Source organism: Mixophyes fleayi, chromosome 8, assembly GCF_038048845.1.
Source record: "Mixophyes fleayi isolate aMixFle1 chromosome 8, aMixFle1.hap1, whole genome shotgun sequence".
NCBI lineage: Eukaryota > Metazoa > Chordata > Amphibia > Anura > Limnodynastidae > Mixophyes > Mixophyes fleayi.
In genome coordinates this window covers 36,208,174-36,229,404 of record NC_134409.1, presented here as the reverse complement: position 1 = coordinate 36,229,404, position 21,231 = coordinate 36,208,174, and the positions used below count along the sequence as shown (strand labels likewise).

The window sequence follows — 21,231 nt, the reverse complement described above, 5'->3', positions numbered from 1 at the left end:
ATCTTAGTTTGCCATTTTATGTCCAGTTAATTGGAAGTGTTAAACTTAACAATGAGGTTATATTAGGTTAGCTGTAAGTAGACTATTACGTGCTACTTACGCTGTACTGAAAGTATAATACTTTATGGAAAACATTTTGTTCTGCTCATTAACCAGGTGACTATATCTGACAGCGCGAGTTACTGCAAGGTGTGGCGTTTTAATCTCACCACTGTTTATCGTGTAGTTTGAGGGATTGTGACCTTTGTTTTACATTGTATTTACATCCCACTTCACCCTCACATTGGCATGTAAGCTGGTTCTAAATTTACAATGCAAATATCAATGGATCAAAGAACCTGCAGGTTTCAAAGTAAAACATTGGATAGAAGATAATTATAGAAGCTGAGGTCGATATACATTACTTTAAGTAGTAGACTACACTTTTAGCATCACTTCCCCAAAAGGCCTTCATTATCCTGTAAACTTTTCGCATGCTATTACTAGCCAAAACTGGTAATATTACCATTCATGCGGAAATAACCGAAAAATAATAATAAAATCATAGAAGTAGGTGATTCGTAAAGATTATTGTCTAAAACTGCTCGAAATTAACATCCAAAACAGCCCACCAATTTGTAATATACTTATATTATATCTCCCCATTTCATGAAACCATTGCTGGGATTCTATAGCTAAGCTGGTCAGGTTTTCCTTACTTCATTTGGGACAGATTAGATTAACCTATGAATCCAATATGTGATCTAGTAATTAGAACCTAATTATTTGAGATTTCACCTTCTTACTGCCATGTACACTAGAAGCAAGTTGTCGCTGATGGTATGTTATTGATCTGCTGACATATATCATGTCTGTTGGAAAATATTATTGCGCCAATTTTAGTGGAAATTTATGTTTATTAAGACAGTCTTTAAAATATATGTACAGTAGTGATTGGGGATAGATCTGAAACATGGGGTTCACAAGTTTCTTGTTTGCTCAAGTTTGGAAACTAAAACAAACAAATGTCTGTGTGTTACTAACCCTTGTTGAATGCGTAAAATAACGACTGTCTGAACAAGGCCTAATACCCACAGAGAATGACAGTACAGAGACTAAAAGATAATTAGGCATCACAAATCATGATACGAACATATGTATGATGTATCAGTCAGTCAGCTGCACTGGCTTATATTTCTTTAGCTCTTGGGCAGGTCTCTTGGCTCAGGGAATACTTTTTTATGCTTAACCACTGAATAATTTAGGATGCTACTATACTTCTGAAAAGGCTTGTTCCAGTGAAGTTACTGACTTGGATTAAGTACAGTATGTAAATCGCTGAAGTGCCAGATTTAATATATATTTGATCACATCATACGTAGTTTTAGGGCTCAGTTACATCTATGCAGTTTTTTATCTATTTCAACGACAGTCCTGATCAGTCGACACTCGTATGCCTGTGTGTGTATGTGTCACTAGCACACTCGCACACTCACACACACGGATAGGGCGCACAATAGTGTAGTATTTTAGAAGTAAAATCATAAAGTATTAGGTGATATATAGATACGTACCAAACTGCCACAGTGTGTAGGTGCGTTCAGGAACCTCATCTCCCACTATTAAGATTTGAGAGTAGGTTGAGTGGGTTGTGCCCAAAAAGATTCCAAACCAGAGATAGTGTCTCATATAATCCAAGTAGTGCACACCGTTCCCACTTCAGTATATAACTGCGTACCGGATAAATAATCTTTAAAGCTTATCTGTGTAGAATGCAGTATACTGCAACAGGTCCTGCTTACCTTCAGATCCGCATGATAGCATTGTACCTCATAGGGATAATCGATAAAGATCCATATGGTGTAGTATTTTAACCATAACAAGTTTCAATTCACACACACACACACACACACACACACACACAATGGATATTGCATTCACATTTAAATAATAATAGAGCAGCTTATCTGTAGCATCAGTTTTGCAATGAACAAAATCCAGGTAGGAGTAGATCTCGTCAATGCACCCAGTGGTATCGCAGCACACCAATTGCAAAAAGTCTCAACGCGTTTTGTCTGTTGCTATTTCAGACTTCATCAGGAGAAATAAGTATAATCATTCCACTCGAATTGTGGTTCTGCGCCATCATGCGTGTGCACGTCCAGGCGTTCTCCGCCATATTGCGCAAGCTTAGTGCAGACTTTGTCCTCCATTTTGCGCATGCGTATAACTTTAATTTGTCCCTGCTATCGCGCATGCGTCGGCTGAACCGTACGCTATCATATAGAACCTGAACTTCACTACGTATTACTTAGTAAAGTGCTAGTGCCTATATTATATTCCTGGATATTTAAATGGTATTCCAGCACATCACCAGGGGCAAATACATAACGCATATATGCAATATATAAATATGCGGATAAATAAACACAATATTACACGTATAAAAAGTACAAAATTACATAAGCAATTAAATTGATTATATTAAAACTAACAATTCCGCTTTAATAACAATAACTAAATACAAGTTAATACCCAGATACTCAAACAGCCCAAACTGTCATATACATATTCTAAAAAAAGTGGGGGAATTAAAAAGGGGAATTATAGAAGGGAGAGACTAAAGGAAAGGAGCCATTTCATACCCCTCATTAAGCCCATGTGGAGTTTGCGTACCTAGCTCATAAATCCAAAACCTTTCTCGTTGGGCTAACATCTTCTGAATATCTCCACCTCTTGGGCCTAGTGATACATGTTCTATAGCCATGAATGTAATATGTCTTTGTTCAGATTGATGGAAATCAATACAATGTTTAGACACAGAATGACTTTGTTCTTTATATTTCTTATGTGTTCTTGGACACGTAATTTTAGTAATCTCTCGGTTTTTCCCACGTATCTATGGCCACAGGTACATTCAAGTAGATGCATCACAGATGATGTAACACAATTCATTAGATCTTTAATAATGAAACTTCTACTATTATTGACGTTATAAAATGCTTTGTTACTCACATTGGTATGCTTTGTTGAAGTTTTAAAATATCTATATCTATCTCTGTGCATTGCATGTATCCGTTCTAAGCTTGAACTGACACCAAGAGAACTGTCACAAACATGACCGAATATATTTTGTTACCAAAAACTCTTTGTTCTTGTGTAAATAATGTAAAAGCTGTTATGTTTGCAAGGTCCATGTTACTTTTAAGCATTTGCTCCTTCATATATGAAATTGGGGTATTGCTGTGGATGTTTTTTAATCTTCTATGTGAATGTTTTGAAGTTGCCTATTATTCTACATGTCAAACCTGTATATCCCAGCCACTCCTAATGAAAAGGATACCCCACGTGCCTGGTCCTGTACATTCATGCCATGATTAGAAATAAACAATTGAAGTTGCTTTTAAATGTTTCAGTTAAATGTTCCAGTTCATCTTTGTAGAATGTAGCGTAGTGATGGGCAACTTGACATGTTACAGGGTCCACATGGTCAGTCCCCTAACGTTCAAATGTGCCGCACAATACCCTTAATCTCAGTCATAGGTTAAACCAACACATTTAATGAAAGAAATGGACTCTTGTCTGTAGTAACATATTAGTAGACATTTTAAACAGGTGTTACAAGCTATAACAAATAAAGTAGGAATGAGATAGGGGCCGCAGGTGAAGGCTCAGAGCGCCGCCTGTTGCCCATCAGTGCTGTAGAGAGATTTCTTCTACAACCAAACACTTACCAACATTGCCAGTTTTTCATGTGCATACGGGCACCACTTGTAATCCGTCAGATTTCCAGATACAAATTGGCACACATAAAGCCCCAACTTCCTAAACTTATTACAAAGCTCTAAAATATACAGTGTACAGGGTGGATGCAAATATTTATAAAGCAATATTGCTATTTGCATATCTGGTAAATTAACTTGAATAAGCCCCACTATATGTTGTAATTTGTGTTGTTTTTAACAGTGCAATCAGTAATTGTGTTGTAACCCATAGCAACCAGACAGATATCGTCTAATGTTGGATTATTAAGTGCTAATCTAGAATATCAATTTATGCTTCCACAAATGTATTATACTGTGTTCAATTTTCAAGTTTAGAGCAGAACCAACCTGTCACGTACGCCCAGCCTGTCCCAGATACAGCAATCTGAACAGCTGGCCGTAACTGGCGTCACCTTAGTCACTTAGCAATGAATACACCTCTTCTGCCACCATGAAGGATTTATTATGGTGTCCTTACGTTCACCAAAACCACTCATTAATGTTTCGCACTTAAATCACATACACATGTAGCGTGAGCCTCCCTGGGCTTCGTAAGTTCACAAAGAATCGCGGAGAACACGCTAGATTAAATTTATTTAATCTGAAAAATGTTTTCAAGGCTTATTTTTACAAAAATTAATAACAAGACATACAATATGTTACACAAATGAGTTTCAGAAAATAAAATAGGAAATAAAATCAGAGTTACTACTTACTAGATGAGACCTGGGGGTAAATGTACGAATCTCCGGATTCTTCATCTCCGGCGTGTTCAGCCTCTTCAGCGCTTAAATTTAAAGCGGCGCTGCATTGTAAAGGGAAACCCTTTACAATGCAGCGCCGCTTTAAATTTAAGCGCTGAAGAGGCTGAACACGCCGGAGATGAAGAATCCGGAGATTCGTACATTTACCCCCTGGTGTGTGAGGGAACACAATTGAGAAAAATGGGCAATTTCAGTCTTTGATAGACCCCTCGTGAAAATGCACAATCTGATGTCTAAAGCAGAAGATTTTAAACCCATTTTCCACATAGCCCTTACCCCCACCTTTGGAGTTTAGCTTTCAATAAAGACAGATTGATCTCAAAAATGTCACAGGGCTTTCGTAGTGAGCTAGGGATGTCCTGAGATCGGAATGTTCACAGGACCTTGAGTTCTCACCTCTGCTCCTGCTCAGGCTAGATGGTTTACAACTTTGGGCTTCAAACTCCTCCAAGAGCCTTATCTATCCTTGGTCTGACTAATTTCAACAGATATTGACACTTGCATAGGTTTCAGACTCATGTCATTTAGCAAAGCACACGTTGAGATTACATTACAAGGATACATAAAATATTTTCATTGTCATATATGAATTCAACAGAAAATAACAATCGGTCATTATATATACTACCTAATCATCACACAGCCATATCTGTAAGGATCCAGACTTGGCAACGGCATGATTGTTACTTGTTTTGAAGAAAAGGGTTAAATGTAAATATGTTGAAATTTTGTTCAATCACTATATGACTGTAGAAAAAAATGTGCCTGTTAATCCCTACTCCGAAACACCTGGACCTATGTTCGGCTGTGCATTGACTTCACGCAGTATGGGCACACCCCGCTGAATTGCCATGTCACTGACATCTGCCCTGACGGTTGTAACGTGTTGACACACTTTAACATTATCTTAGATGGCTCTGACTTCTAACAATGTGTTTGCATATTGCAACGTGTTGATATTGTGTAAAAATAGAAGAAAACATAAAAAAATTTAACACCAAAGCTTTAAATCTGAAACCTATGGTTACATATATTAGTTTGTAACAAATCTTAATAAACAAGTCTACCTCCCACCGATCCCATATCACGCACATGATTGATGTATGTTACCATTATACAAATAGCACATGTTCTGGCTTTTAAAAGCTATGTGCTGTGTTTCCTCCGTATATTAAATTAAATTATTAAGTCAATATAGGCATGAAAAAAGTGTCTAAAATATCTAAAATTAAATGCACTTTGCATGTTTTTTTTATCTTTCTACATTCAGCAAACCTAGAGTTTATTTTGTAATGTTTAACATTACAAAAGTAATATACTTACAAGCTGTCTGTACCTGTACAATCTTCTGTGTGCAGCCTTTGAACTGTGTCCTGATTGCTTTAGTAGGCTAAAGGTTCTACAACACGTGTGGGTGAAACTAGGTGAAAGAACGTAGACCGCACATGTGGATTACAAGTAAGGATTGGATGTGCTGTTTTATAGTTTTGATTCATTATCATAATTCTGAATGCTCTGGATCTGCCCCTGAGACTCGAGAAGGGTTACAACTTGCCTAAAAAGGCCACCTACTCTAGAGGGGAAAGATATACATTGTACTGTAGACACAATCCTAGTTACTATAGAAGATGTCCTACTTGCCCTGTAGTACAATAGGTCCAAGTGGTATATTTGTGAAAGGCCAGAGTATAGTGCATGCTGCACCATTAACCAAGAAAGAAAGGTTGATTATTTAGGAGCAAACGAATTACAGGATCCAATACAGCATGGATTTGCTTCTTCTAGATATGTCAAACAAATCCTTTAGATTGTTTTCGGCTTGATAAACAGATTGTTGGATCAGTGCTATAGTTTACTTTTAGCAAGGTATTTTATATGGCGTGCCAGAATGCATTCAGAAATGTCAAGTCCTTGGATTTGACTAAAGATTTTTGTTAGATCTAATATCATTGACTGCAGCACTCTGTCTTCTGCCCTTCATCCAGGTGAAGGGCTGGTACCAGTGGAGAACCTCAGGGGTGGGTCCTGGTTTGTTTACAGTATTCCTTAGTGATGTTACTTGTAGTCAGCATATAAGTAATGTCTGTTTGCAGGTGGCACAAAGATCTGTAACAGTGTCGATACCACAGAAGGGTAAAGAAAATGCGCATTGATTTTGAGAAAGTAGAAGAATGGACTAAGGTGTGGAATATTACATTTCATCAAAATGTAAAATAATGCACATGGTACACACCGGAAAGCAGAATACGTGGTGATGTAATGTAAAGGGTCAGAGCAAATGGCCAACTAATTGTATGGCTCTTTAGTTCTATTTCAGGATCTCGGGTAGATGTTACCAAAATCTCAGTGTCGCTCACACAAGCCGCCATGCCAGTAGTTTTCGGATTTTTCAACCAAAAAAAGAAATGCATGTGTTCTTTATGTTTTGTTTTTATACTTTTAATGTAAAGTATGTAATAGGCTATAATAGCAGTAATAAGCTGCCTTATTTAATTGCAAATAAACAATAAAAAAATCCAGACAACAATTGACTATTCACCATCCTTGTGTTAATACTTGGTAGAGGCACCATTGACAACTGAGAGTCTATTTGGTTATGTCTGTATCAGCTCTCCATTTCTGGACCTATATCTGCCCATTCTCTGCAACATTGTTTCTCGACGGGATTGAGGTCTGCGCTTGGTCCGGGACACTCCAGGATGATGATGATGGGGTTTTTGTTTTCTTTTTGTGTATAAGCCATTCACGTGTGGATGTTGCTGTATGCTGTTATTCGTTGTCCAGCTGGAATATGAATCTCCTAAGTCCTAACTCTCGTTCAAAGTTTTCCTCCAAAGATTTTTCTCTATCCTGCTCCATCTATTCAGGGTTTATCTTGACACGTCTTCTAGCCCCTGAAGCAGTGAAGTATCCCTATTGCATTATGTTCCCACCGCTCATGCTTCACCGTAGGTACAGTGCTCTTGGGATGATGTGCCGGCTTAGAGTATAGCGAGCATTAATCCTTTTTTACGTTTAGCGATTGTTTTCTATATATTTTTGAATTTCATCCTAGTGCACTTCCACTTTTCTGAAAGTACATAGACTTAGAATACATTTAATCCAGTTTGTGGGTGGATTTATTTTTAAATCGATTGAAACAGTTGTACGCGTGTGGTCTCTGAAGACAACCTGTTCCGCCAGGGTTTAATTAACCTAAGCTCCATTTTCCGTACACATGCAGATGTGGTTGGCCAATGTGGTAATTTTTGACCTGCTTCTTTGACAGTTATACTATGTGTGAAGCTCCTACTTGTCAGGTCAGTGTTTGATGCAGACTATTGGGCTGAACAACCCAGTTGCACCATGCAATTTATTTAAGTGGTTTGTTTGCATTTCAGAGCAAAGTCCAAGGTTGCAGACATTTACCTTCTATTAATGTAGTTTGAAAACTGTTTTTTTTTTTTCCTTTACAGGAAGAAAGGTGGAAGGACGCCATTACAGAACAATGAGGTGAATGAATTTCTATTATTAGTCAATGAAAATGTTTTCTCTCTCCTCAACTTACAGTTGTTAATACTCTCTAACCTAAATAAACCCTAAATGTAACTTTCTTCTTTTTGCACTGTCTGGATCCACTTGGCAGCTGTAACCATAACTTATCTGTTATAAGGACATCATTTGATGCCATTTGTTTGGTGTGGGATGGCTTATCCTGAAATGTTCCATAGAAACAGTAAAGTAAACCATTGCTTCTGTTCTGTGAGACATAATCGCCAAGTTCCTCCTCTCCACAGTCACTGATGAGCACTATAATGAAAAGAGAAATGTCGTCATCTGCTAATTATATAGCGCCACTAATTCTGCGGCGCTGTGCAGAGAACTCGCTCACATCGGTCCGTGCCCCAATGGAGCTCTCAGTCTCAATTCCTTAAAGAAAAACAACAAAAAAACACACGCACTAAGGTACATTTTTAATAGCAGCCGATGTCGAGGGTAATATCAACAAAACAGGGGTCACTTTTAAATGAAATTTAATATACCCATAGACATTTTGGTGTATTTCAGGAAATGTGCTCCCAAGTTACTGAAAAACATAGATTATTATTATTATTAATAAACAAATGAGAAAAAGAAGCGCCAGAACATAGTGTGATATTGCCAAGTTAGAGCAGTGATCAGATTGATTATCAAATTATCCTCGTACCAGATGAATAATATAATTTCGCTTATCTGAGATAGTATCCCTCTGCGAACTCCAAATCCTTCTTATGCAGATTAGGGTATTCCAGACTAGAACTCAGATAGAAAATAGCAAACAATAGAGTAGTGCGTTTTAACAAAAGTGAAACATCATTTAATTCATAAAATTGTATCCATAAACAACAAATTCATTGCCCGTACATTATATAAAATCAATTCAAGCTTATCTGTGCACTAGAATCATCCACAGTCCAGTTATGATCTCGCCAGACACCGGTAATCCTGGCTCCTTGACATCAATATACCGACAGGGGATAAGATTCCTCAGCCCTTTTCAAGTAAGTGACAATAACGTCCTCAGCTGGTGATTCCAAAAACGAGTGCACCTCAGAGAAGATCCTTGACGCGTTTCGTCTATCAGACTTTATCATCCCTTTGATAAAGTCTGATAGACGAAACGCGTCAAGGATCTTCTCTGAGGTGCACTCGTTTTTGGAATCACCAGCTGAGGACGTTATTGTCACTTACTTGAAAAGGGCTGAGGAATCTTATCCCCTGTCGGTATATTGATGTCAAGGAGCCAGGATTACCGGTGTCTGGCGAGATCATAACTGGACTGTGGATGATTCTAGTGCACAGATAAGCTTGAATTGATTTTATATAATGTACGGGCAATGAATTTGCTGTTTATGGATACAATTTTATGAATTAAATGATGTTTCACTTTTGTTAAAACGCACTACTCTATTGTTTGCTATTTTCTATCTGAGTTCTAGTCTGGAATACCCTAATCTGCATAAGAAGGATTTGGAGTTCGCAGAGGGATACTATCTCAGATAAGCGAAATTATATTATTCATCTGGTACGAGGATAATTTGATAATCAATCTGATCACTGCTCTAACTTGGCAATATCACACTATGTTCTGGCGCTTCTTTTTCTCATTTGTTTATTTAGATTGTACATCTGCAAGCTGATGTATCAAAGGGAAGCAGCCTAATGTATGTGATTTTAAATATTTTGAGCACAGGTTTTTAAACACGTGATCATTGGTGTTTGCACTGAGCGCCGTTGTCTTTTTCACATTTGTTTTAATATTATTATTATTATCCTTTATTTGTTTGGCGCCACAAGGGTTCCGCAGTGCCGTACACTGTACAAAACAGTTGACCTATACAGGGTAAGACATTACTGAACAATAAACAATAAATACCAAACTTCAGAGGCTCCAGGCAGGCTAATGCAGTAAGGACGGATCAGAAGAACAGGTATGGATACAGGAGGGAAGAGGGCCCTGCTCAAGTGAGCTTACATCCTAAGGGAGGGTGAACAAGACTCAGGCACAAAGGGAGTCAGTTGATGCATATGGGAGGGAGAAGGGGACCGGGAGGAGAGAGGGGAATATGGGTTAGGTGGAAGGATCTTAGCATTCTGGGTAATAGTTTCCATACTATGGACACACCAAGGTTTTGCTGCTTAGAATGTATGGTTATCGTGTGCAATGTTGAGGGCTGAGGTTGTTGACCTATCTTAATGTGATGGGTCCAGTTTAACATATTAGCTGTGAGATATCTCATTGGTCAGAGAAAACATTATAATGATTATCCTGTTGCAAGTGGAAGAAAGAGACCATCTGCTTCTACTTTTTTATGATTTGTTTTTTCATTCCCCCGTTTTAACAGAAAGATGGAAAGAAAGAAAAAGCTATGGTGGACAGAGTTTTCTTTGCTCGGATTGGTCGCATCTTGAAAATATTAGTCCCTAAAACTATGTCTAAAGAGGTGGGTGATTCATGGTTCTCTGTTCATGGGATCTCTCAGGACTTACAATTTCTTTGTTGTAGACGTGTCCTACTATAGTTCTCTTTGGTCACTACCAGCCATTTGTGTGTTGCAGAGCGGATATCTCTTACTTATAGCTGTCATGCTAGTTGTACGCACATACTGTGACGTTTGGATGATTCAGAATGGCACTTTCATTGAAAGGTATTTTTCTTTATCCTGCGTTTTAAAGTTGTATATATCGATATAGATAGTGTGTGTGTGTGTGTATGTGTATGTGTGTGTATATGTATATATATATATATATATATATATATATTTTTCATTCATATTTTAATGTAAGCAAGGACAGTGACTGTTGCAATGGAATCCATGCCGCATACTGTACTTGTCCCCAAGGCGTAGACTTGCAATCAGTATAAAAGGTTGAACTACACAAATGAAAGATTAACCATGCAAGGCCGTGTGTGTAATGATAAAGAACAATTTCTACCTAATTAGAATGAAAACTTCCACCCCTGAGTAAAATGCAGCTATGCATGATTGACTATTCATGAGCTCCTAAGCAATTTTGCTTTGTCTTAGTGAAATTAAATAACACCGTTTACATTCGCTAGAAACTTAAATGGCATGAATTACCCTTCTGGACCTTTGTAGATTGTTATACGAAATAGATGTGATAGACCTTCCCACCATTTGTTAGATACACTCTTCAGTGTATCTAGTAACACATGAATAATCGAAGAATTGAACCCCATTGACATTGACTGAGAATACTGGGATGCTGATATATCCATGTTGGCATATAATCCCAGATCAGTGTCAGATTTGTACATATACATGCAGGCTTGTGCAGAAAGCGCTATTTGCATGGTTGGAAGATGACTGCAGAGACACAGACATCGTCTGATTGCAGTTACCATCCTTCCTGACCAATAGGTGGTATTTTCGGGCCCTTGCAATTTTTGGCCATATGTTTAAAAGGCCTAAGTGCAAATCGCAGCATGTATAGAAGCACCCGGAGGAATTTTATCTAACAAACGGTGCATGTTGTATTTGCAAAGTTGATACTGTTTGGTTTATTACATTTGTTTCCTAAGACCGCTATGTGGATATGTTATATTTGCACCAGTGTGAACTACATTGAGGGAGACAACCTTGCAAAAATAGTCCTGTATTGTAAGTGCAGTAATTAGTGGGAAAGTAAACTTAAAGCAAAGCTGGACTGATGAGGGTAAGAACTGTTGGGATATTTAAAAAAATCTGTTATAGGGATAACGGTGCACAAAAGGGTATGGTCCCCACAGCAATATATGTCCATTTTCTAGTTTATTAAATTAAAGCAAATATCTACTTTGTATTAGTTATGGCACCTTTTATTTTGTTTGTTGATTTCTCCTGCCAAGATCTTGAAAATATTGTTTCTGTTGCTTTTTATTTCAGTGGAATCATAAGCAGAAATAGAGCAGTGTTCCAGAAGTACTTTATCCAGTATATAGCTGCAATTCCACTGGTAAAACTTTCAGGCAATCCCCAGGCTTTGATTAGCATGCCACTCGCTTTGTGCACTTCTACTGACCCTGTAAACTATGTTCCATTCATCGAATAGAGAAGGAATATGGCTGCAGCATGCAGAGTGAAAAGTGTGTCTATTTCATAGCTAATAAGGATATGCCCACGTTTGTGGATGTTTTCTAAAATATATAATTAGATGTAAAAGACATTACCTACCTGTTTGTCCACAGTTGTTGCTTACAGTCATAACGTTTGCGCTGTGCAATTTAAATAACGCTGGCATTGGCCAGGTGAGTTGGCATTGGGTGTGGCACCATTCCCTTCGTCCCATACAACCACCCCTTAAAGCAGCAAGCAAAAGGATTTTAATGTGTGTCTATGGTCAGTGCACCTTTTTGTCAGTCATGTGATGTCAGTAGGATGTTGTCATGGTGACAATGGTTTGGGTGTAGGTATAGCAGTAAGCTACTAGGACCGCACACATCCTGCTTTATACTGTTACACCCTTTTTAAACCTGCTCAATATCTTCATTGCTTCTCTCCCTTTCATTACGTCTGTATTTCTTAACTATTTAAGCCAGAGATCAAAACTTGAGCTATATAGACAGAGTTTAAGTCCCTACATTCAGGAGACCCTACACTAAGTTTAGGATGATAACTGAAGTACTTGCATGGTCACAGATGCTGGAGTACCACACTTCTATTCAACTTGACGGGAGTTGCAGTATTAAAAGACTCTCCTCCTTTTAATAAGGTGCTGTACTCCTCTGGTTAATTACTGTGTGCACCTCCCCTGGTGGAGTCCAATAGTGTCTCACGATTTAGTTACTGGAGACCTCTGCTGGACAGCTTCTATCATGATCTTGGAGCAGTGGAGATTCCTTCAGCTGCAATAGTCCACGGGTGGTCTTGTAAGTAGAATTATAATTTGGCTGTTACCTAGCCTTAGGTCAGGTCCCTGTTATATCCAGCACTCCTAAATAACTTACAATTAGGGGGGACACCGGGCCAGTCTATGAAGTGCAGGAACACTGGTAAACTGAGCAAATTGCACCTTAGTTTAAGGTGGAAACATTTTTTTTAAGCACAGTGCTAGCAAAAATGTATAGATCTTTTAAAGCTGATTCTATGCTTTATTTGTCAGCTGTCAAATATGTTTATAAATAGTGTCATTTTTATGGTACTTGGGTTGTAGTTCAGCAACCGTTTGAGTACCAAATAATTCCTCCCCCGACCACCTCTTTGTAATTGTCTTACGTGTCTATAATCTGAATTGTCATGTCTCAGTGTGGAATGTATTTTTGGTTTTGTTATTTTATTAATTGCAAATGTATGTTGTTAACGCACTCTGCATGTGATGGTTTGCAGCGCAATCATTGGTCGCAGCAGGAAAGATTTTAAGAGGTACCTATTGAACTTTATCGCCGCCATGCCTGCCGTAAGTCTCTCTTTGTGTGTGTGTGTTTTACAGTTATGTTTTAACTATGGGAAACCACTTTCTCCTGGAGACTGTAGACTTTAGACTTTTGGAACGGCTTTGTGCTTGGCACTGCCCGCGTCACTGATGGTCACATGATCTGCTTTAATTCTTTTGAAAGCGGGTACCTTGTTAACTCTTGTGTAGCTATGCCTCAAAAAAGCAATAGTTTGATTGACATGTTACTGTAATTATTCCTCTCATGCTAAAGTAGATACATCTTCTGTTAGTGGGTTAAAATTAGAAGACTAATATATTAATGTTGGTGTGTATATATTTTAAATTAGACATTTGGCGCAGTCCGTAGCCTCATGTTGTATAACAATGAAAGTGCGGTATAATTAGAAGTGAATGTATGTTTGGTAATTGGGGAAATGATATCCTTGAATAATGTCAAAAGAAATAAATATTGATTTATTTTTTCAAAATGTTCACTCTAGTTGTTCAACAAAGTAATGTAAGATGTGAGGATAAGGCTAGGTGTGGGCACCTTTTATGGTGTGTTGTTTTTCTTTGTAATTCTTTAACATGACAAAATCGTAGACAATAATTAGAATATAAAGAATTACATCACAGCCAGCCTATTCTACATCTCATAGAGGGGAAAATCAGCTTGAAAATATTCATATTTCATCTTTTGTATGGGGATAATTTATCACGTAATAATCTCTGAATGCCACGGGTCAAAATGCCACATATTGTGTTTATACAGCATGATAGATACTTTTATTTTATGTGCAATTTACATTATCTGCACATTACCTGTAAAATGTGGCTTTTCTTTATTTTTGATATTACCTTGTACCAAACTCTGTTTACGTAATTACAAGGAAAGTGCTTTTTCTGGTGTGTAACATGTAATATGCCTGCAATCTTTATGTTGTGTTTCTTGTTTCTAGATCTCATTAGTAAATAATTTCTTGAAATTTGGTCTCAATGAGCTGAAATTATGTTTCCGGGAAAGACTAACAAAGTACCTTTATGACGAATATCTAAAGTAAGTGTTTACTTGTATTTCTTTATATGTTGTTATCATTCTTATTATTACTACTATCATCATCATCAATAGCACTTGTTTAGCACAATGTCCACGATATCCTCAGCAAGCCCAGGATCAGCCAGCAGGTGGCGCCTACAGATGAAGAGCTGCAGGTTGAATTAGCCAGGCCTATATGATTAAGTATATACCAGTAACTATCTTGCTGCTTAGGATTATTGTTCACTTTGGCCATACACATACATTGCCATGGTTAAGCAGCCAGACGTTTTCAGCTCCATTGCTGTCAGCCACCGTCTTCCTTACAGCATTTTCTGTAGCGCCCCATACCTCTCCATATCACAGCGTGTACGGGCACCTTTTAGTCTGTGTTCTAACTGTAATTATATAAATAATGTGTTTCTGTGTATCTTGGTATAGGAGGAATAACCTATCCCTTATAGTAGAACAATAACTATATTAAGAGACCAAAAATAAGCTATAACTCCAAACAAAGTGTGTTGCCTACAAACTCTCTTAAGGCCTCTTAATTGCTCAGTGACTTCTAATGTCCTAACAGTGTACTTTGGGAGGTACATTATACCATGTTTGTACCGCCCTACACAAGCTCTGTTCCCACTCTCTTTCTGGACTTATGTTCTTCTGGCTCATCCACTACAGCAAGGTTATTTACTTAACCCCAAATGCAGTTATTGTTCTCCCTTGTCGTACCTGTAGCACATACTGGCATTGTCATTGCTATGTGGATGTGTGTTTATAAGGAATGTGACTTGTGTTTGGATATATTTTAATGTGCATTTCTATAAGAATATATCTGGAGAGAAGAAAGGTAGGTGGTAGACACGGAGCCATGTACAAATGTAGCATTGTACGGTGTACACTTTAATGTAGAGTTATGTATAGTGACAGCCCAAACTCTTGTCACTGGGTCATGGACATGGATGTTGGAAATAGAACTTTCTTGTGCGGGGATTTAAATGTACCTAGATTTTCTCTCGCACTTATCCTGACTTGAAGATGGATTCTGTTTCCGAAACGTAATAATGTTGCGTGCATCACTTATGTTTCCTTTAGGTCCTTCACTTATTACAAAATGGGAAACCTTGACAACCGGATAGCTAATGCTGACCAGCTGCTTACACAAGACGTGGAGAGGTTCTGTAACAGTGTGGTGGATTTATACTCCAACCTGAGCAAGGTGGGTTTAAGCTTCTCGTTTTCTCATTCTGAAGGAAAATCTAAAAATAAAAACAAAACAAAACAAAAAACAAGTTTCTATTTCATTATCATATAGTAACATTCACAGATGTGTATGTAAATGGGTTCATAATTTCGCTAAGCGTTGGGTATTCACCCAAGGTTAGAATTGCTGTCTGAGGAACCTTCATATGCTTCACTCTTTCATTTATCACCAGTATGCCAGCTGGCATTCCTTATAGAAGTATACATGGAATAAAGTATACTAAAGCAGGATAGACTATTTTTGTTATCTTTTCTTTCTTGTTTTATCCGATAACTGCTGTCCTCGGCTGCTTTAAAGAACTCAACCCGGGGAATTACTTTTGCATTAACCTTCCCCACCGCTAGTAGTACAATGAGGATCAGATGTCTTTGCCCCTTCCCCTCCAACACTTGCAGCTGGTTTGGTGGCTGTCTGTTGCTGTTTTGGGATTTTCACTAGAGAAAATAGAAAATGGTTCAAAGTTCAGTGGCCACAAACGTGTTCGTAGTACGATGCATTTGTGGTTTAACATTTGCCATAACGTTTGAGGTTCGCAATAAAATGTACTATTTTTAAAATATTTTTATTTTTGAAAGCTTTAAGATTTTCAAATAATAAAATATAGTGACTTAAATATTATTTTTTTTTATTTGAACCGAGAACACCACCTGGTATAATATTTTGATGTGCAAGGTTCACGATTAGAAACCGTTAAAATGTATCAATTTTTAAGCTTGAACACGCTTGAGACCGTTCCGCTCGAACACGTCCAACTTGTATCACCTTCTCGTAAAAGAAAAAAAAAATCTGCAAATTGTAGATCTTTTGGACCGATGCAACAAATTGGTTCAAGAAACTAGATGTGGCTACTTTGAGCATCTCTAGTTTTCACACAAACATATTTCCCTGCGTGGAATTCTTCTTTAAATAAATGTTCAGTTCCCCTCAATGTCCAGCGTTGTGCAATATGTCTGCACTTTTTAAATAATAAGAATACAGTTAATTGTTTCTGTTATCCTGCTGGGTTTTTTTATATAAGCACTTTAATTATTTCAGGTATGATTGCCTACATTTCATTTAATAGGATTGTGTGTGTTCAATACTATCAGCATAACATGTTCACAAGTTATTTTGCACCGTAAACCTATTTATTGCTTGACCTGGGTGAGTTTAAACCTCCTCAGTGGTTCCACCTGGTGGCCATCTTATGAAACATTTCTGAAAACTGCATTACATTATTGATCAATAACTTCCAAATGAACATATTTCATCCATGGGTGTCCTTTATTTACTGCTCAAGAAAAAAGTGTGATCCATATGTAATATTCAAAAATATATATATTTTTTTTCATCCTGCAGGTTTTTGACTTCTATAAGCTTAAATCTTAAACCTATTCCATAACACATACATTAAACAGATAATAAAATGTGGTTAACCAATTAACTGTGAGATTTCTGCTTTGCAGCCATTTTTGGACATTGTCCTGTATATCTTCAAGTTGACAAGTGCAATTGGAGCTCAGGTAACACGGCTGAATCTTTGCCTGCTGCGCTGCTGGTATTCCTGCTGACGTATGCAGTCACCATTGTTGATCCATTACTGTTGCTGTATTTCCATAGGGTCCAGCGAGCATGATGGCTTATCTGCTTGTCTCAGGACTTTTCCTTACACGCATCAGGAGGCCTATTGGTAAGATGACCATTACCGAGCAGAGATATGAAGGCGAATACAGATATGTCAACTCACGGCTCATTACCAACAGGTAATACAATCTGCCTTCTCTTGGGCAACATAGTTCATTTGGTGTGTTTAACCCTCTGAAGACTGTAGACTTCTGATTGTGGTTTGGATTTCTTTGCAATATACCTTGTAAGTGCATTCAGACAAGTTGTATAATTGGGGGTTGCTAGTGTTCTCCTCTTGTGTCCTCTTTTACTGTAATCAAAGGTGTGACAGTGAAGTTGGCTTCTTTTGGTAACTGGCATATTTTTTTTTTACTTGGTTATTTACCTTTTGTGACATAGCCCAGACTCCAATGACGTCTAATGTTGGGGGGTGGTGAGCAGGGTCTTGTTCAGTTTTCAGGTGGAACTAGCAGAATTATAACAGAAGGAAAATAGACCTCTCTCTGCAGGTGATTGGGCCAATGCCGTTCACACCATTGTTTAATTGCACGCATAGGGATCATTGTACTGCTCCCACAAACAAAATGAATTGCACCGATTTGCTATTATGATTTTCAAGTCACTAGTATGTTCATGTGACAGAGAGGCACATGTTTTGGGGTTTTTCAGCTTTGGTGCAACTGCGTTCCTTGTACCTCTACTAGCTGCCAGGGGCTGAGATCTTACCATAAACTAGCTGTCTGTTTGAACACATTTTATTTTAGGTGACTTTAATGTTTTTATTTATTGTTTTCTTTTAGTGAAGAAATTGCCTTTTACAATGGGAATAGAAGGGAAAAGCTGACCATTCACTCAGCTTTCAACAAGTTGGTAAGATGGTTATAAAGTGCTGAATATCACCTGTATACTTTCCACATCCCTGTTTTCTAGTTGTATTACACCTTGATAATTAGCATTTGTAGTGGCAGTTTCAAATGTAATTTAATATTATGATTATGTACAGATTTACTTACTCTGGAATGCTCTGGTGTCCACAGGTGGAGCACTTGCATAATTTCATTTTGTTCCGGTTCTCCATGGGCTTTGTAGACAGCATTATTGCCAAATGTAAGTTGTAATCTGAGCTGTTACGTAATACTCTGCAAAAATGCAATCGGTATCATATTCTACTATTTACTATATAGGCTGTTGCGGAAGGAGCACTCCTTGAATACTGCTTGTATTAAACATTTAAGTGGATGAATTTACCATGATTAAAGGGGCTTTGGTGAAATCTGGTTTCAGCAGGATTTCCTTTTCAGAGATCCACGCCGCTCAGGCGCACACTTAGAGGGTTAACTGTTGCCCATAAATCCCTCATCTGCGCTCAATCTCACTCTGCTGTAGATAAGGTAGTACAGCCAGTGTAACTGCAGCGCCGAGATTTACCAACATTGTCACCCCAGAATGAGTGTTCATGGGCAAGCATTCTAGAGCACCAATTATAACTATGGGTACACACTCTACAGGTTTTTCACCCGATTATCGTGCCATTCGCATGATAAACGACTGTTGAGTCCAATATTGCATTAGTGTGTACGCTCCCACTGTAAAGTTTTTATTGTACCAAAGCTCATTGTACAGTTTGATTTTATAACCGGGCTAAAAAAAATCTCTATAAACGATGGAACGGTGTCAGTCAAATTCTGCAGTGTGTATGCACTCGCAACCAGCAGTGTAGACCGTTCTCCATAGAGTCCCAATCTTTTCAGTCGATGGTTATATCAGGCGAAGAGGACGGATCTGAAGGTAAAACGCGTATAGTGCACACATATGAATCGGCATGCTGAGCGGGACTTTCAGTCGTTGGTAAAATCGCTAACGATATTGCATTGGCAGAAACTTTCTGTAATGTGTACCCAGCCTAAGGATGCTCAGAAAGGACGTGTGTATAGTCGCACTTATCTGAGCACAGTCAGTGCTGGACAGCCCGGGATCATGGTGCAGATAAGGAAGGGTGAGGGGGAGGGAGAGCAGTAATTAAAATGTATACGATGAACCAAACAAACTGGAGCGTAATTTTAGAAGTCACCTACTGCATAATCTGTGACCAGAAACCCTGCACATTCATGCAATTCCTACTAACAACATAGGTCCTTGCCTTAGAGACCAGCATCAATGCAATAAAATCCAAGACCAGTTAGGATCTAGTGATTTCATTATACTATGATCCGCAAGTCCCATAACTGTGACATATTTATATCAAGTCACAAGGATATTAGTGATACTGGGGCAGTCTGATTTATGTAATTTAGTGCACATTTTACAATGTAATAATTTCATGCTGTCTGCAAAATAGTGTATGCTCAAATATTATAGGTTGTCAAGAATATTTTCAAAATGGTTGGCTTCCAATAGGGATCACCACATTGAAAAATACTTTGTATAATCTTAGAGAGGGTGCACAGGGTGGATGTATAATATGGGTTAATTATTCCCCATGAAGCAAGATATATAAAAAGCCAACTTAGTTGACTAAAAAAAAATCTTTTTCACAGGTGCAGTATAATGGACAGGTGGCGGGGCAGTGGGGATTGGAATCGGACAGGGGGCGGGGCAGTGGGGATTGGAATCGGACAGGGGGCGGGGAAGTGGGGATGGCAATGACATATATGTCAGGGGATAATGGGAGATATGGCTACAGTATGTAGGAGGGCATTGTGGCTATAAGCATAAATAATTAGAAGGTAAATAACATTTAAAGTATGGCTGAGCCACAAGCAATAAACTGGTCCGCGCAGCATTACAAAATAAATATAGGGGGCTGGAGGTGGGCGCTATTGCTAGTTAACACAACCCTTCCATTGGATGGTCACACCCCCTTTGTAATCAAGAGTTTGTACCCCCCCCCCCCCCCCCTTCCTCTAGAAAACCTGCATTTACCCCTGCCACTTTCACATTGCTTTTGTGTAATTAAGAGGAAACTGAAGAATGATGCTTTTAATACCTATTCATGTCCATTTTGCTGGGCTTCCCAGAGATGATTCATAGATAAGATCTAATAGAGTTCTTTACTGTAAGAGCAGTAAATATGTTGCAGACATTATCTCCTAATGCTGTATGGTCATATACCTTTTTTAGCTGCATGAAAATATTAAATACATGATGGGTTGACTTTGATTTACTAACTTTTTTAAACCCCCCCCCACCTCTTCAGACCTTGCTACAGTCGTTGGTTATCTGGTTGTCAGCCGTCCATTCCTTACACCAAATCACCCACGGCATCTGAGCAGTTCGCATGCGGAGCTCCTGGAGGTGAGAAGCGAGAGCATCGTTCACTCTGAGAATTCTCGTGTGTGTGTGTGTGTGTGTGTGTGTGTGTGTGTGTGTGTGTGTGTGTGTGTGTGTGTGTGTGTGTGTGTGTGTGTGTGTGTGTGTGTGTGTGTGTGTGTGTGTGTGTAAGTCAGTTTGAACACTTGTTCCTCTACCTGCCAGGATTACTACCAGAGTGGAAGGATGTTACTGAGGATGTCACAAGCGCTGGGCAGGATTGTGCTAGCAGGACGTGAAATGACCAGGCTTGCAGGGTGAGTTTCCTTATTGCAGAATACTTACACTTTTCAGACTTCCTTCTTTATTTCTTTTGTTTATTTATTTTTTTTAATTATTTATTGCACAACATTCACAAATAAACAAGTAGTTTGTCACCAAACTGAATGCTTCCATTTTTGTTTTCTTTATATAATAACTATAGAAAAATAGCAGTAGCCTAATCAGTGCATTTTTAAACAAATATAGAGTGATGGGGTGCTGAGAATAGGAGGGGGGTAAGAGACAATATCATTAAGGGTTGTCATAATTGCTATCAGACTTGGAACAGCTTATGACTGGTATAAACTGATTATTCTGGGTTAGATGTTGAATTCTGAGGGGGAGACATACTTA

At 38.3% G+C, this 21,231-nt stretch overlaps 1 protein-coding gene across 2 annotated transcripts in view; it reads left to right on the top strand.

Moving 5' to 3' along the window:
- The window catches only part of ABCD3 (ATP binding cassette subfamily D member 3), a 43,979-nt gene that overhangs the window by 8,366 nt on the left and 14,382 nt on the right, over positions 1-21,231 (top strand). For both annotated transcript variants that reach the window (XM_075182343.1, XM_075182344.1), the window contains exons 2-13: positions 7,963-7,999; positions 10,372-10,470; positions 10,586-10,674; positions 13,354-13,423; positions 14,362-14,459; positions 15,534-15,657; positions 17,148-17,204; positions 17,302-17,444; positions 18,108-18,177; positions 18,345-18,414; positions 20,504-20,601; positions 20,782-20,873. In XM_075182343.1, the coding sequence (XP_075038444.1) occupies positions 7,963-7,999; positions 10,372-10,470; positions 10,586-10,674; positions 13,354-13,423; positions 14,362-14,459; positions 15,534-15,657; positions 17,148-17,204; positions 17,302-17,444; positions 18,108-18,177; positions 18,345-18,414; positions 20,504-20,601; positions 20,782-20,873 (1,047 nt within the window). The remainder of the gene's footprint in view (positions 1-7,962; positions 8,000-10,371; positions 10,471-10,585; positions 10,675-13,353; positions 13,424-14,361; positions 14,460-15,533; positions 15,658-17,147; positions 17,205-17,301; positions 17,445-18,107; positions 18,178-18,344; positions 18,415-20,503; positions 20,602-20,781; positions 20,874-21,231) is intronic.